The 17,987-nt window shown below is 43.3% G+C and overlaps 1 protein-coding gene across 1 annotated transcript; it reads left to right on the top strand.

Annotated features, from left to right (window-relative positions):
* Positions 1-3,976: 3,976 nt before the first annotated feature.
* On the top strand, positions 3,977-6,958 carry LOC105204281. Its single transcript, XM_011173337.2, has one exon. The coding sequence runs from the start codon at positions 3,977-3,979 to the stop codon at positions 6,956-6,958; it is 2,982 nt and encodes a 993-aa protein (XP_011171639.2).
* The last annotated feature ends 11,029 nt before the right edge of the window (positions 6,959-17,987 follow it).

The raw sequence follows: 17,987 nt of genomic DNA, 5'->3' as shown, positions 1-17,987 counted from the left end.
TGTTTTAATTTTAAAAAATCGTCTTCTATTTTTTTATAGTTGTCTGCATTACTTTAGCTCTGAAGAAAAGTTGCAGTCACACAAAGTGGATTGTCAGCAATTAAACGACTGCGCCGTTCTACTACCGAGCGAGGATAACAAGTGGCTTGAATTCGATAATTACAACAACAAGGAGCGTGTACCCTTTGTTGTTTATTCAGATTTGGAGTGCATACTGCGGAAGATTGACCCAGGAACAGAGAACACTTCAAATTTCTCGTATCAGCATCACGAGGTATTTAGTATAGCATATTATGTTAAGTGCTCATACGACGACGCGTTGTCAGAGTATCACTTTCGTCGCGATAACGATTGCGTCGTGTGGTTCGCGAAAGAACTCGAAAACCTGGCGCATAGCGTGAAAGCCAGAATATCCGCCAATGTTCCTATGGAATCATTAACTAAAGAGCAGCAAGAGGCATACAGTAACGCGAGGAATTGTCATATCTGTGAAAAACCGTTCGCACCGAATAGTATACGTGTGCGCGATCATTGCCATTTGACAGGGTCTTACCGTGGTCCTGCTCATTCAGATTGTAATTTAAATTACAAAAATTCATACGTTATTCCGATCGTATTTCATAATTTATCTGGTTACGATGCACATTTCATCATAAAAGAAATTGCCACCACGTTCGAATGCAAAATCGATTTACTACCGATAAATAAAGAAAAATATATATCTTTTACCAAATATGTTGAAAATACTTGTGATAAAGACGTAATTTTCAAAAATGCACGAAATTATATACGGCTACGGTTCATCGATTCGTACAAGTTGTTATGTACACACACACACACCAATGTCGTGCACGACCCACACTTACACAGTTCGATAATGTCAAAATGACCATTCATAGCTATGAATCATATTATATATTTCACTTTCTAAAAAACGAACGATATAATTCATAGCCGAGGAGATAACGGGCGAGTTTCGGACAATTGCCGAATGTTTGTACACATGCATTCCTTGAAAGGCGATAAAGGGTCCGACGCCGCGGCGTCGGACTCTTAAACCATAAAACGATGACCCGGAAACGGCTATTGTCGCGTTCGTCATCCTAGGTGCGGCGATCGTTGTCTTAGTTGTTCACAACTCATTCGTCAAACTAAAAACTGGTCGGTTTCGATTTGTTATCCTGGACGTACGCCTACCCGACCTGAGTGCCAATCAGGACGAAGGGTCGGGAATCAGAAGTTATAAGAACGGCGTGCCCAAGGATGAGGGATCGATTCCATCAGATTACGAAACGCGCAACAGAAATCGCTCGAACGTGTCAAGTCCGAGCCTAGCAGTGTCCGAACGGTCCGATCTTCCTCGACTAAGAATATCTATGCGAGTTCGCGACTCGGGACAGCTACCCCTAGGCGTCGTCTCTTTAGACTCAGGGCCGCTGCTTCCCTGAGGCGTTTGTCGCGACGAAGCGTGTCATCTCACGCACATACAAAATATCACGTCACACGTGAACATTGATTATCATGCGAGTGGATTGAACCTTTGTTACTTCTCAAAAAATAAATTCATAAACGAAAGACGAAACTCAGTGAGTGAATTTTAAGTGATTCCCCACATTACATTTTGGTGCCTCCTGTGAGGTTTCACGATCTACGCAGAGGACGAGCAAGCGGGACGGAAACCTTCTACATACACGACAACGGCCTTCCACATACACGACACCAGCCAGTCTTCAACAGACGAGCGCATCACGGGTCGACCGAGTCAGATCAGCCAAAGAGTTGAGCGGGGAATACCGAACATCGAGCAATTACACATAAAGTAAGCCATTCGAATTCAATTTATTACGGTCGCTAAAATGCCTGATAGAGTCAAGCTTCTATTACAAAAACGGACTTCATTGAAGTCGCAGATAACGAATTTAACGAATCTCCTCGATAAGAATGCGTTAGATAATGCTGCAATAAAACTGCGGATTGCCCGTTTAACCGAAGTATACCACGCGTTTGAGGAACAAAACGACGAGCTCGCGATCTTGGATCCGAATGATAACAATCAGGAGGAATTTTTAACTCTACAAACCCGGTTTTTCGATCTCGCGGGCAGAATCGAGAACATCGTGAACGTTGGGAGCACGTCGGATCCCGGCACGTCGAGTAACGGATCACAGAGCGCTGTCGCGGATTCCATAACCACCGCGAAAAAACGGCGAATCAAACTACCCGAGGCGCCGCTGCCTACCTTCGACGGCAAATTTGAAGGTTGGCTATCGTTTAAAAATGCCTTTCGTAGCATGATCGGCGATCAGAACGATCTAACAGACATTGACAAATTACATTATTTAAGATCGGCGTTAAGGGGAGAAGCTGCAAATAAAATAAAAATTCTTGAGATAGACGGAATAAGTTACGCGAAAGCATGGGAGTTATTAGAACGCTCTTATGAAGTTAAACGAATTCTAGTTCAGCGGCACATTTCGTGCATCGTAAACTTACCGGTATTAGATAAGGAAACCACCGCCGGCTTGACTAAATTGGCAGATGAAACTCAACAACATCTCGCTTCGTTATCCGCGTTAGGAGCATCGGTCGGATCCGATGTGATCGTCTACCTACTTGAAAGCAAACTGCCGAAAAATACGTTAAATAAGTGGGAGGCGACTTTAGACAGAGAGGAACTTCCGAATTTAGACCAATTGTACGAGTTCATATACAAAACCGCGGTCTGTGCATCGAGACGCGAGAAGACAAAGACATACGATTCAAATAAAACTATCGGCGAGCCCGCGGCAAAAAGAAAGCGAATGCACCCGGCGAATCGAATTTTTGTAACAAACGCGTCGCGTAATTGCGTGACATGCAAAACTAAGCGACATCCGCTTTATTTGTGCGATGAATTCAAGCAATTACCTGTGCCAAAGCGTATAGAAACGGTAAAACGCGCAAAATTATGTTACAACTGTTTACGTTCCCACCGCGAAAGCCCGTGCAAATTTTCTAATTGCACAATTTGTCAAAAACGGCACAATACGCTGTTGCATCTTGACAATTTCTCGAAACCGATCAAAGCGACTGCATCAAATACCGAGGAGTCCGGCACTAAGACCGAATGACTAACCGACAATCGAACAATGAATTTCGCGACCTTACACGTTTCTACACCACAATTAATGACGAGCGCATTAATTTACATTCAAGGCGATAATCACAAGCAAATCAAATGTCGTGCACTCTTGGATACTTGCGCCACTGCTAATTTTATTACGGAATCGATGGTAAATTGTTTAAAATTGCCTGTGACGATGCAATCGTTATCAATTAGCGCAATTAATGGCACAAGCACTGAGTCGAAAGGCATAGTGCATATCACAATACAATCCATACACGACGATTTTACAAAAACGTGTTTAACAATTCCGTCGATTACCGATTTCGTTCCATCCGAAACATTCCCACGTAACTCAGTTAAAATACCGCGAAATATCAGACTCGCAGATCCAGACTTCCATTTACCGCAGCCGGTCGACTTATTAATCGGTTCCGGAGCGACGCTTTCCTTGTTCGCAGTCGGTCAAATAAGTTTATCAAACGAAAAACACGATCTTTACATACAAAAGACGCGACTCGGATGGGTAATCGCCGGGAATGCGACATCGCAAAGACCAGCAAATCCAATATGTCATTTAACGCGTTTAGAAGAATTAATCTCTAAATTTTGGAAAATCGAAGAGGTCGCGACAAATAAATCACTTTCCCCAGAGGAAATCGCATGTGAAGAACATTATCAAAGAACAGTATCGCGTAACGAAGACGGTCGATACATAGTTCGCTTACCGTTCGAAAAATTAACGCCCGTCTCGGCGATTCCCGAGTCATCGCGCTTAAACGTTTATCGGCTTTGGAACGCAAACTTAACGCGAACAGTACATTAAAAATCGAGTATACTAAAGTAATAGACGAATATATAAATCTAAACCACATGTCCGAAATCGAGGAACCTGAAGATGACGGTTATTATATGCCTCATCACTCGGTAATTAAAGAATCAAGCAATACTACGAGAGTGCGAGTAGTGTTCGACGCATCGGCAAAGACAAGTAACGGTACATCTTTAAACGATACGCTGATGGTAGGCCCGACCGTACAAGACAAGTTAATTTCGCATTTACTTCGCTTCCGTTCTTACAATTACGTCTTAACAGCAGACATCGAAAAGATGTACAGACAAATACTCGTACACGACGAAGATCGACGCTATCAGCGCATATTATGGCGCAAAAACGGGAAAATAAAAACGTTCCAATTAAATACGCTCACTTTCGGGATTGCATCTTCGCCGTTCCTGGCAATTCGAACCATCCAAAAACTAGCAGACGACGAACGATCGTCATATCCGCGAGCAGCCGAAGTAATCGAGTCACATTTATACGTAGATGATCTATTAACCGGCACTGAGACAATAGACGAGGCTCGAAAATTACGAGACGATATAATATCATTACTAGCTCTCGGCGGGTTTAGTATAAGACAGTGGGCGTCCAACGACAAACGCGTAATTAATGATTTACCGATGAACGCGTTACACGAGAATTTCGCGTTAAATACAGATCGCGCTCTAAAAACATTGGGCGTATCGTGGAATACACGCGATGACGGAATATATTACTCGACGAATCCGATTAAAAATATCGGAAAAATTACCAAAAGAAGTATATTATCCGAAATCGCGAAGATATTTGATCCTTTAGGATTATTAGGCCCGATTATTCTATACATTAAGAAAATAATGCAAGACGTGTGGCGGTGTGGTCTACAGTGGGACGAGTCTGTGCCACAAAACATATATACCGAATGGTTAGAGTTTATAAAACAATGGGAAGCAATGAGTCGAGTTTCCTTCCCGCGTAAACTGCTAATTGAAAATTGTCAAGACGTACAATTGCACGGATTTTGTGACGCGAGCAATGTAGGCTACGGTGCATGCATATACGTGCGTTCGACGGGAGAATGCGGAGACACAATAGTTAGACTACTGTGCGCAAAATCGCGAGTAGCACCATTAAAAACAGTCACTATACCACGGCTTGAGTTGTGCGGCGCATTAATAGTAGCGCAATTATACAAAGAAATAAAGGACGTGCTAGATTTTCCCATAAACAAAATCGTTTTTTGGTCGGACTCGACTATAGTATTGCATTGGTTAAACACATCGTCGTACTTATTAAAGACGTACGTCGCGAATCGCGTAGAAAGCATTCAGGAAATCACCGGATCACATGAATGGCGACATGTCAGAACTGCAGATAACCCCGCGGACGCAATTTCGAGAGGACAATTACCACGAGCGTTTACCCAGAATAAGGTGTGGTCGTCCGGGCCTTCGTGGTTGGTCGAGGACGAAGACAAATGGCCAAAACAAGATCCCCAAATAATTGAAATACCAGAACTAAAAAAGAATGTATGTCTAATAACCGAGGCACACGATTTCGGATTCGGATTAATTAATAAACATGCCTCCTATTACAAATTGCGTAAAATTGTCGCGTACTGCCGTCGTTTCCGGCCCCGTAATGAATACTCCGGTCCATTACACGCGAAGGAACTAGACGAAGCCGAAATTCGAGTATTAAGGTGGCTACAGGCTAGCCGTTTCGCCGACGAGATCGCGAAATTAAAAAAGAACAATTTGAGTCACACAAATAAAATCGCGAAGTTGAACCCATTTTTGGACGAAAACGGAGTAATCAGAGTCGGAGGACGGCTACAAGCCTCGAATATGTCTTTCGCGCAAAAACATCAGATTTTGCTTCCTAGCCGGCATAGCTTAACTGATAGTATTATTCGCGAAACACACGAAAGACATTATCATCCCGGTATAGTAACTACATTACACCTCGTTCGTCAAAAATTTTGGTTACTCGATGGCAGGAATCAAGTACGGAAAATTATACGCTCCTGCGCGCGTTGTTTCCGATTCAATGCCCAAGTAGTCGAGCACAAAATGGGAAATCTCCCAATCGCACGCGTACAGGAAGCAATACCGTTCACTAACACCGGTATTGATTTCTGTGGGCCGTTTTACATTAAGGAAAGAAAGTATAGAAATCGAACGCGAATCAAGGTATACATCTGCATATTCGTGTGCATGTCAATCAAGGCGGTGCATCTCGAACTCGTGAGCGATTTGTCGTCCGAGGGTTTTATTGCAGCGTTGCGACGATTTATTGCAAGGCGCGGAATGCCAGCGCATATTCACTCCGATAACGGCAGCAATTTCGTGGGCGCGAATAACCAACTCAAGGAACTGTATGCGTTGTTCAATTCTGAACAACATCAGACCGTTCTAAATAAATTCATAAGCGATCATAAAATTACATGGCACTTTATACCTCCCGCCGCTCCACATTTCGGTGGAATTTGGGAGTCGATGGTTAAACTTTTCAAACACCACTTCAAACGAGTGGTAGGAGATTCGTTATTCACATTTGAACAATTGAATACATTTATTACTGAAGTCGAAGGCATTCTTAACTCACGGCCGATCACATCTCTATCATCAGATCCGAATGACTTGCTTGTGTTAACCCCCGCTCATTACTTAATCGGCAAACCGTTGACGACCCTTCCGGAGGGCGATTTGTCATGTGTTCCAGTTAACCGGCTATCTGTTTGGCAACACATCTCGAAGATCCGACAGGACTTCTGGGCTCGATGGAACCTGGAGTATTTAAATGAACTCCAAATCCGGAACAAATGGACGAAAGATGGACCCAAGCTCGAAGCGGGGAGTATTGTCTGCATAAAGGACAAAAATCTGCCCTGTAATCAATGGATGCTAGGCAGAATCGTAGAAACACATCCGGGCGCAGACGGAATAGTACGAGCCGCCTCCATAAAAACTGCAACCGGCATCATCAAGCGAGCGGCAAGGGCCTTATGTCCACTTCCCATCGAGCGATAGCCATGTAATGATTTGCGTAAATACATGATCAAACACAATATGCGAAAAACCACTGTAAGCGTTATCACGGATCGACTCAGGACGTCAGCCCCTTGACATTGTCGTGAAAACAATTGTAAACCGATCCCAAGATTATAACCATTCGATTTATAAACTCATCATTTGAATGTACAAATAACATTGATTACATTATGCGAATAGTTGATCGGCTCACCCTCTCAACGGGGGGAGTATGTTATGTACACACACACACACCAATGTCGTGCACGACCCACACTTACACAGTTCGATAATGTCAAAATGACCATTCATAGCTATGAATCATATTATATATTTCACTTTCTAAAAAACGAACGATATAATTCATAGCCGAGGAGATAACGGGCGAGTTTCGGACAATTGCCGAATGTTTGTACACATGCATTCCTTGAAAGGCGATAAAGGGTCCGACGCCGCGGCGTCGGACTCTTAAACCATAAAACGATGACCCGGAAACGGCTATTGTCGCGTTCGTCATCCTAGGTGCGGCGATCGTTGTCTTAGTTGTTCACAGCTCATTCGTCAAACTAAAAACTGGTCGGTTTCGATTTGTTATCCTGGACGTACGCCTACCCGACCTGAGTGCCAATCAGGACGAAGGGTCGGGAATCAGAAGTTATAAGAACGGCGTGCCCAAGGATGAGGGATCGATTCCATCAGATTACGAAACGCGCAACAGAAATCGCTCGAACGTGTCAAGTCCGAGCCTAGCAGTGTCCGAACGGTCCGATCTTCCTCGACTAAGAATATCTATGCGAGTTCGCGACTCGGGACAGCTACCCCTAGGCGTCGTCTCTTTAGACTCAGGGCCGCTGCTTCCCTGAGGCGTTTGTCGCGACGAAGCGTGTCATCTCACGCACATACAAAATATCACGTCACACGTGAACATTGATTATCATGCGAGTGGATTGAACCTTTGTTACTTCTCAAAAAATAAATTCATAAACGAAAGACGAAACTCAGTGAGTGAATTTTAAGTGATTCCCCACATTACACAAGTTTTAAGTTCAAGTCTTGACAAATTGGCATCTTTTTTAAGTCTTGATAAATTAAAAATTTCTCATTCGGAATTTTCCTCCTTATCAAACGAAGACTTTGAATTGTTGACACGCAAAGGTGTCTTTCCATACGAATACGTGGATAATGTTGACAAACTGTATGAAACGCAACTGCCACCGCGTGAATCATTTTATAGTTCTCTTACCAAGCAGACGGTATCACAGACAGATTATGCTCATGCTCAGAAAGTTTGGCAGCGGTTCTCAATCAAAACCCTGGGTGAATACAGCGACTTATATCTCAAGACCGATGTCTTATTATTGGCTGATATTTTTCAAAACTTCCGCGAAAGTAGCATTAATAATTATGGTCTTGATCCCGCGCATTATTACACATTGCCAGGCTACACTTGGGATGCAATGTTGAAACTAACACGCGTAAGATTTGAGTTGCTCACCGATATAAACATGATCTTATTTATAGAACGCGGTATACGCGGTGGTTTGAGTCAATGCTCCGGTAGATATGCTAAAGCCAATAATAAGTACATGCGTTCTTACGATCCATCGAAACCATCGTCTTATCTAATGTATTTTGACATAAACAATATGTATGGTTTTGCGATGTGTCAACCATTACCATACGGTGAGTTTCAATGGATCGAAAACGTTGACAATTTTGACGTGAACGCGATCGCTTCGGATTCGCCCACTGGGTATGTGCTAGAAGTCGATCTCACATCTCCACAATGTCTGCACGATCGTCACACTGACTTACCTTTCTGCCCTACACACGATAAACCGCCAGGATCACGGCAGAAAAAACTTCTCGCAACGTTGTACGATAAAAAGCGGTATGTGATACATTACCGTTATTTGCAACAATGCACGCGCAATGGGCTTAGCGTAACAAAAATTCATCGCGTATTACAGTTTGCTCAATCTCCGTGGCTTCGCGATTATATAGAATTGAACACAAAATTTAGAATGAATGCAAAAAATGATTTCGAAAAGAATTTGTACAAATTGATGAACAACGCCGTGTTTGGAAAAACTATGGAAAACGTACGAAATCACGTAGATGTAAAATTATTGACAAAATGGGAAGGACGTTACGGTGCAGAGGCAATAATCGCTAAACCAAATTTTCACAGCCGCAGCGTCTTTGCGGAAAATTTAGTTGCCGTCGAACTGCGTAAACTCGAGGTGAAGTTTAACAAGCCGATTTATGTGGGTATGTGTATACTTGACATATCAAAAATCTGCTTGTACGAATTTCATCACGAATATATGTTTCCGCTATATAAAGACAAGTGCAAATTGTTATATTCAGATACTGATAGTCTTGTTTATTTCCTCGAGTGCGATGATATTTATTCAACGATGAAACGTGATATAGCGAGATATGATACAAGCGATTATCCCGCAGACAACCCGTACGGTATGCCTCTCGCGAATAAAAAAGTCCTCGGTCTAATGAAAGATGAAAACAACGGTGCGATCATGACCGAATTTGTAGGGCTTAGAGCAAAGATGTACGCGATCAAAGTAGATGGTAAAAAGGATACCAAAAAAGCGAAAGGTGTGAAAAACAATGTAGTAGCGCGAACTATTACTTTTGAAGATTATATGCGATGTTTGAACGATGAAATAGAAATAACTCGTAGCCAATCGTGTATACGTTCGAAGCTGCATCAAGTGTTTACAGTTTCAGAATCCAAAGTGGCGCTCTCGCCATATGATGATAAAAGATACCTTGTTCCATCATCATTAATAAATACATTACCATGGGGACATTGGCAGATACAATTATAATCATAAGATGTTCTCACATTTTTACAAATATTATGCATTTTAATCTTTTATTGTATTACATTTTTTGTATTTCTTACACGTTTAATATGCTAGTATTATTTTATATAAGTACGTTATTCATACTTTATACTTTGTTTTATATTCTGTATGCTTCATTTTATACATCTTATGTATTGTTTCAAATATGTTACACGCTTAATATATATTTGACGTTTTATGAATAAGATATTTTTGATATTTTTTTTTCAAATTTTAGATTTACGTTTTTTAATAAAAATTTTTATATGACATTTTGTATTAATAAGGATAGAAGAAGAATAAAGACCTAAAAATTGTTTGTATTCATTTTATATATTTTGTAAACGCTTATATGATATAAAATATATACATATTTAATTGAAATAAATCAAATAACATCTTTTTTATTTATCCATGAGTTGTGCGAATCATCGAATCCCAGCCACTTGACGTAAACCTTGTTTCCTTTCTTCTTTATTATCTTCTCTACCAGGTATACATTTGGATGAGTCGTGCGATGCAACTCGTACTCATAGAAGGCACCCGCTATTTGTTTACCGCGATAATCTTCCAGGAGATAAGTTACGGGATTAGTGCGCTGTACTTTAACGATCTTAAACACCTCGGTGGTCCAATTGGGGGTGTACCCCTTAGAGAATGTCGTTTTGTGCTTGCTCACGCGCACCGAATCGTTTACTTTGAATTTCGCGGGTCCCATGATTTTTATGTGAGAGTATACAGTGCCCAGGAGTTTTTCAGCAACTTCCGAGTTAACGTCGACTGGTCGCATGCCGATAGTACGATGCCTGCGGTTGTTGTAATCCGACACCAGACGCGGAAGCTCGTTGACCCACTTGTGCGACCCGTTAAGTGTAAACATACGCCACATATCGTTCTTAAGTGTGCGATTCCATCTCTCTATTATCGATGCTTTTAAAACCGAATATGTAGAATAATGATTAATGTCATGCTTTTTCAAGACTTTTTGCACATCGGCGTTATAAAATTCCTTTCCCATATCCGTTTGTAAATTTTTCGGGCATCTTCCGCTCTCTCGAATTATCTTGGCGATTGCGTCAGCCGTCTCGCGCCCGGCCTTGCTCTTGAGCGGTACTGCCCAGGCGTATTTACTCAACGCATCGATGACGGTAAGTATGTAATTATGACCTCTATTGTACTTTGAATAGGGACGCATCTCGACGATATCAGCTTGCCAAAGATCGTTGAATCCTTTGATTATAACACGTCTTCTAGGAAAATTGCGTCTAGCTGACGCGTGTAATTCTTCGACGATTCCTCGCCTCTCGGAGCTTATTGTTTTCTTCGATGAACTCATATTTCGGCGCGTAAACGAATTGCATTACGACTGACTCGTTTAGCGGTTACACGATGTAATTTATAATGTCGACATTGCAAAGTTCCTCTACTTTTGTTTAAAAAAAAACGTTTTTTTCTCCATTTATCAGTATTTTGTGTCTTCCTTTAATAACTTTTCTTTGTCTTCCGGTTTCTGTCGATTAGATAATTTTTCATACTCATTCTTGACTCGATCTACGGCCATTCGATAACCATCCTTCACTCGTTCTTGTGTCTTTTCATAGCGATCCTGAGCCGATCGATAATTGTTTGACAACCGTTCTTGAAACGTCCGATTTTTATTTAAGAATCGTTCAAAGTCATTCGTTAAACGTTCGTAACCGTCTTTTCGACGTTCATTGCTGCTCATTTTTGTCGTCTATCGCACGTCCTTCTCAAACAAAATCAACCTCTCGTCTGACTCGTTTCGTGGGTATACGATTTAATTTATAATTATGCCAGCTTCACGAAGTTCTTCCACGATGGACAACATCTCGTTGCCGTGAGCGTCGTTGCCCGCTCGATGTGAAGCGTCTAGCAATCGTAGACGATCTACTAATTCGTTGGGATCGTTCCAGTGCACGTAATCAATCGCGTTGTCGTTTAGTATCATAGCGCGAGGTAATCCCTTTCCGGATTTATTCGTTCTCTTTGGTGTAGATTCGATTGACATCAATGGTGCGATCACGTATCTATACTTGTATCCTTTGTTGCCTCGTAGTCGACTCTCCGCGGTGTAATTACGTCTATGTACGTTTGTAGTCAACAATATGCTCTTGTACTTTTGCAAATCGTCCTCCTTATAGAGAAAATCATCGGGGAGTCTCTTAAAAATCAACTCGTAAAGACCGGGTGTGCCAGCGTATCGCACGCCATCGATAATTATGTTATCATTGATGTCCACGTCAAACTTTTTATTACCAAGCATCATCCTTGTCGAGACGAACACCATACACGGTGTCTATAATTTTCTCTTTTCCACCACCGCTGAAGAAATCTCCAATGTACTTTTGACCGAGCGGGCCAAAATGCTCAGACAACGTTTTTCGACCTTCCAACGTTTGCATCTGATGTTGAACAGACGTTCCAAACGAATCGTCTGTGGTTTCGAAAACGCCTCGAGAGCCTTGTTAGTTAATGTTGCAGGACCAATCATCGTACGCGGTGTTGACGTTATCGCTGGTGAATCCATTGCGTCGTACGCTTGTTCAAAACGTTGCTTTTTGCTCGATGTTGCTTTCGACAATTCGTAAGATGCACCATCGTCGTCATCGTCGTCGCTCGGTCTTTTCTTAATTATTCTTTCTTCCTTGATTTCTTCTTTTCTTTTAATCGGCTGAGATTCCTCGACAATCTGTTTCAGAGGTGCGACGATGGGCTTGAAACGTCTCTCCATTGCAATTTCCTCCTCGATCCTGCCGGTTTTTAAAGCGCGATGTTTCTTGCGGATCGCATCGCTCGTTTTTTCAATCTCCCTCGCGAGTTGCTCACGCTTGCATATATCTTTGTTATTTTCCGCCATGTTAACGTTCAACGTTGACGTATCGATAATGACTAATCGTTTTGCGGTACCGCGAACTCGTTAAATCCTTTTCTGTATCGTCCGTTACTAAGCGCGCTGTCCTTGTCTATCACTAGAAATCCATACTTTTGTTGCCAACAAGCACGGCACAAAGCACAAAATTCGTCGTACGACATGTCGGTGTTTACGTGATCGTTGTAAACGTGTTTGAGGTTGGTACCATCCTGTTTAAACAGAATTAGGAGATTGGCGTTATCGCGTATCAGATGTTTAGGTATCCTCGCGTACGTTTGACAAAGATAAAAGCAGTCGACATTCGAGTGGCGGCCCATTGAAAAGTATTCTCTCACCGCATCCTGCTTATCGCACGCAACGTCGTCGAAGACGAAGATTGAATTTGGAAGCGCCTCGCTCGGTGGAATAACGTCGCTATTATTGGAGAACGTAAAGTAGCCGATTTCATCGATCGATTTCAACAGATTTTCGAGATATTGATATTTAGGCTGCTGCAGCGACTTGGAGTAAATATAAACATTCTCGAAACGTACACCATGCGGACTCTCGAGCAGGCTTATCAGAACATTAGTTTTGCCGCACGAAAATGGTCCCGCAATTATTGCGCGGATGGTACTCGGCAGCATTTCACCGTGTTTCCGCAACTGCGCGTTGTCCCCCATCATTCGCAATTTCTCGTCGCAGTTTGTGACGCGTATCGTCAGCGACTGCCGCACGAATTTCATGTTTCACACTAAACTCGCGTGACGCGTCGAAGGCCTATTTATAGATGTGTGAAATCTTGAGTAGCTCAGTATCAAAAATGTTTCTCGCGCTGTCACATCCCAGCGATATTCTGGACGTAAGCGCTGAGCAGTTGCAATATATACCTAAAGTCGTACTGTTACGCGTGTACGGTAATTACATCGACCACGTTTGGGAACGGCTTCCGAAACATATACAGGTGGACCCGGTAGTTCAAACTTATCGTCGCTGCGACGAGCATTATAATCAACCTTGGCAGCGTACGCACATCGACGGCCCTGCACCGAGGATAAAAGATTGCAGCGAATGTCAGCGTCGAACAAAACCGGAAGTTTGCTGAATCGAGCGATAAACGCGCTTCCTTTCGAGTTACATATCCCCGGTTACCAGTTTTGCGGTCCGGGCACTCGGCTGAAGAAACGATTAGCCAGAGGCGACACGGGCGTAAATCCATTGGACGCAGCGTGCCGCGAACACGATATTGCGTATTCTAAGAGTAACGAACTCGTCGATAGACACGCTGCTGACGATATACTCGCAGCGTCAGCACGGAAACGCATTACCGCGAGAGACTCGACTTTGGGCGAGAGAGCCGCCGCTGCAGCCATCTGGGTAGCGATGAAGGCCAAGACCAAGATCGGCATGGGTATGAATGCAAAGACGAGAAAGAGGAAAACGACGACGACGAAAAAAAAAACGAGTACTTCCGTCGGCAAAACGAGGCGGCATGTTACCGATTCTGCCAATGTTGGGCGTTCTAGGATCTTTGATCGGTGGAGCTGCAAATGTAGCGAAAGCGGTAAGCGCCCGCAAAGATGCGCGACGTCAACTTGAAGAACTGCAACGTCACAATCGCGCGATGGAACAAGGTCGCGGTCTATACTTGGCACCTTATAAATACGGACGAGAAATTTATCTCGGGCCGTATAAACGCGGACAGGGCGTATCAACTAAGAGAAAAAAAAAAACGTCGAAAAGACGATAAAAATGCCTGCGGGCGTGACCACCGACGTGCAATTGAACCAGCTGGCGAGACGTATGCGCATACCGTATTTTAGAGGTGTGTACATGCGTAATGCTTTACCGACGAGTGGCGTACGTCGAAACGAGAGCGGTATCGTTAATTTGGACGATACCACGGGCCCTGGCACGCACTGGGTGGCTTACGCAAAGAGGGGCAACCGCGTTGTGTATTTCGACAGCTTTGGCAATCTTCGACCGCTTCGAGAGTTGGTGCGATATTTCGGAAGCAATGTTACGATAGAGTACAATCAAACGTCCTATCAGACGTACAATCAAAATTTCTGCGGACAAATGTGCCTGAGATTTTTACAAACTGTTGACTTTTAAAAAGATCGATGAGATGTCGAAGAGTCTCAGTATTCGTTGAACGCTTTTTCCATCATGTCGTTTACGCTAACGCTAAGCGGAAAGAGCAGCGTTCTCACTGCAAATTACTCTCCGGCGATAGATTTGACCGATGCCGAATACGAACTCGGTTTAACGCTTTTTGAAACTTATAACACGATACCGAACGTGAACGCCTCAAACAATAAATTTTATTTCGGCAAAGACGATGTGGAGATTACGATACCCGAAGGATCATACGAGTTGCCGGCCATTAACGAATTTTTGAAACGTGCAATCTCGCAGAAACGTCCACGACGCAACGCGCCAGATGCCGGTGACACGCTAGTTGTCCGCGGCGATATCGGCGTGATCAATGATGACAACGAGGAAGCGATAGTGATTCGAGCTAATCATAACACGATGTAATGTGAAATTAAATGCGCTTACAAAATAAACTTTAACAAAGCCAACAGCATTGGATCGCTGCTGGGATTCTCGAAGCGTATACTGCAACCACGTAGATGGCACGAATCGGACATGTCAATTAATATTATGAACGTAAATATTATCCGCGTCGAATGTAGTATCACCGCAGGTGCATACAATAACGGTGCGCGTGTGCATACGATTCATGAATTTTCTCCGAGCGTGCCTTCAGGATATAAGCTCAGTGAAAGGCCTGCAACAGTCATTTACTTGCCAGTGATCATACGAAGTGTTACGGATCTTATCATACGCATTGTCGATCAAAACGGACGATTGCTGGATTTTCGAGGGGAGGAAATTACCGTCAGGTTGCACGTTCGAAAACGATAACGCGACACATGAGATGCTTGTGTTGAGTGGAGCTGAGCGAGCAAAGAGAGATAACGCATTCTTTACAAGACCGGTGACATCATCATCATCATCATCGATTGATAATCCGACTCGATCAACTGAGAAGCGAAAGAAGCTCAGTGAGTAGTATGACTATGCCGGTTCTAACTACGGAGCAACGAGGGGGGGTGAGGTGCGCGGGGAAAATGTAGGTGCGGCGGGACTTACCCTTATCTGTTTACATAAACAGTGATAACCGTTATCTATTTATGTAGATAGTGATAGCCGTTATTTGTTTATGTAAGTAGATAGGGGGGGGGGCCTCATTGCTTCCGAGTTAGAACCGACATAATATATATTTATAATTTGCGTCGCGGGCCTGACGTCACCCGCGGACCTAAAATTCGCGGCGCGCGGGTCTGACGTGGCGTTCGCGGAACTGTCCGCCGCCGCGCGCACAAAGAAATAAATTTGCTCACTCCCCTCGGCCTCCACTTCGTCCTCACCTGTAAAGGTGGTGGTGCTCGAAGAGGATTAAGCCGAGGAGGCTGTCCGTGGGAACGAACTCCTTGAAGAAGACGTTCATCCACGTGCCCCACGTCATTTTTTCTCACTCACAATGTTTGCTAATCGAGAGCACGTCTACGACTGAGGAACAAAGGACTGTGCGAGAGCATCCTCCGTCGCACTGCGTATTTACAATTAATCGCATGTATATAGAATGACGAGTATCTTTTATACGTTCCCCGATATGTGGGGGTAGATTTTCATGAAACGATGATTCAAGGGATCGATTGCCGCTGCATGACGCAAGCTTAGACAAAGAAGATGCGGATAGGTAGGCAAAATATCGATGCGAATATGACCTGTTGTCAAATACACGATCCCCCGATATAGGGTGGGGGGGGGTAGATTTGTTGGCAAAACGATTCAAAACAGGTATCAACCGCCGCTGCATGATGCAAGCTTAGACAAAGAAATCGCAAACGTCGGTGCGAACATCCCTCGATATGTGGGATAGATTTTTATGAAACGATGATTCAAAACAGGCACGGACAGGTTGCATTAAACAAATCGCGAAGCAATGACGATGCTTCCCCCAGTTGAATAAAGGGACAAAGGAGTTGCAGATAAAATGTATAATAAGTCAATTAGCGCTCAGACCTCAGTAGATGTCTCGAAAGCATACCGAATCGGTCGCAATATGCAGTGGTAAAAATGGCTGAGCGTATCGAAGACGTTGAGTTCGAAAATGTTGGGAATATAGATAATAATATGGACATTGATAATGAATCGTTCGAATATATGCGAATGAATTTTGAGAATTTAATAGACGAAGAATCTGACGAAGAGTTACCCGATGATAATGATTGCAATCAGAGTGAATATCCTGAGAATTTTGTGGAAAGAGTCATGTCAAATGCGCAAATCCGTGCTTTGAATCAGAGTACAAAATATTGTATGATTCATGTTTATTATACGTCGTATGATTCTCGATCACTGTGTGCAACGTGCATGATTGAAAGGGCGCAATACACATGGAGAGTAATGCGCATTATTCGAGATCATGAAACAGGTTCTTTTATTGCGCTAAACGGTCGATCTTGTACCAACTGCAGGCGATCAACGTTTCTGAAGATTCCATGTGACATGTGCCCAATATGTGTGTCTACACAATAAGAAAGACATTTATTATCAGTCAACGCATAGATGTCGATTTTGAAGCAAAGTTTGCACAAGATCAATATCGCGTTCAAAGCATCAATCGAGACTGTAATCGATCGTGTAAACTATATACGTGCAAGTGCTGCTTGACATTTTATAGTGCATGTTAATAATTGAAAAATGAAAAATAGTGAGCAAGTGGAACGCGAACTGCTCGAGCAATGCTCGCAGGTTGCAAATTTAGCGGAATGGTTCACGTGGTTGCAACGATGCGATGAGTGCCTCGTGCAGCTCGAAGAATGTTGTAGTGTCAAACGTCCACGACTCACCGTCGGCTCTAGACAATCCATAGTGGCGAGAATCGCGCGACTCGCGGGTGCAAAAGCGCAGTTAGAAAGGCGTTTTGTGCACGTTGGTGGTGGTGCGCACGCTAGTATTAGCGCCGGTGACAAAAAATCGCTCGTGTGGCGCGAGATCGACGCTGCGTTTGAGTCACGTATTCTTACGGGTGCTGTAATAAACGCGGATTATATTGAGCCGCGACATTTCTTGGAAGACGCTAGTGATTTAGTGATCGAACAAGTGCGAGACGCTATCGCGAAACATGGAAGTGTAAAAGTGAACACTGTATTCAACGGTGAATTTGTAAACATTCGTGATGACCGCGATAATAAAAGTCTGGCGACGAAAA

This window comes from Solenopsis invicta, chromosome 4 (genome assembly GCF_016802725.1).
Source record: "Solenopsis invicta isolate M01_SB chromosome 4, UNIL_Sinv_3.0, whole genome shotgun sequence".
NCBI lineage: Eukaryota > Metazoa > Arthropoda > Insecta > Hymenoptera > Formicidae > Solenopsis > Solenopsis invicta.
Note: the sequence above shows the minus strand (reverse complement) of the source record. Positions and strands in the feature narration are given on the sequence as shown.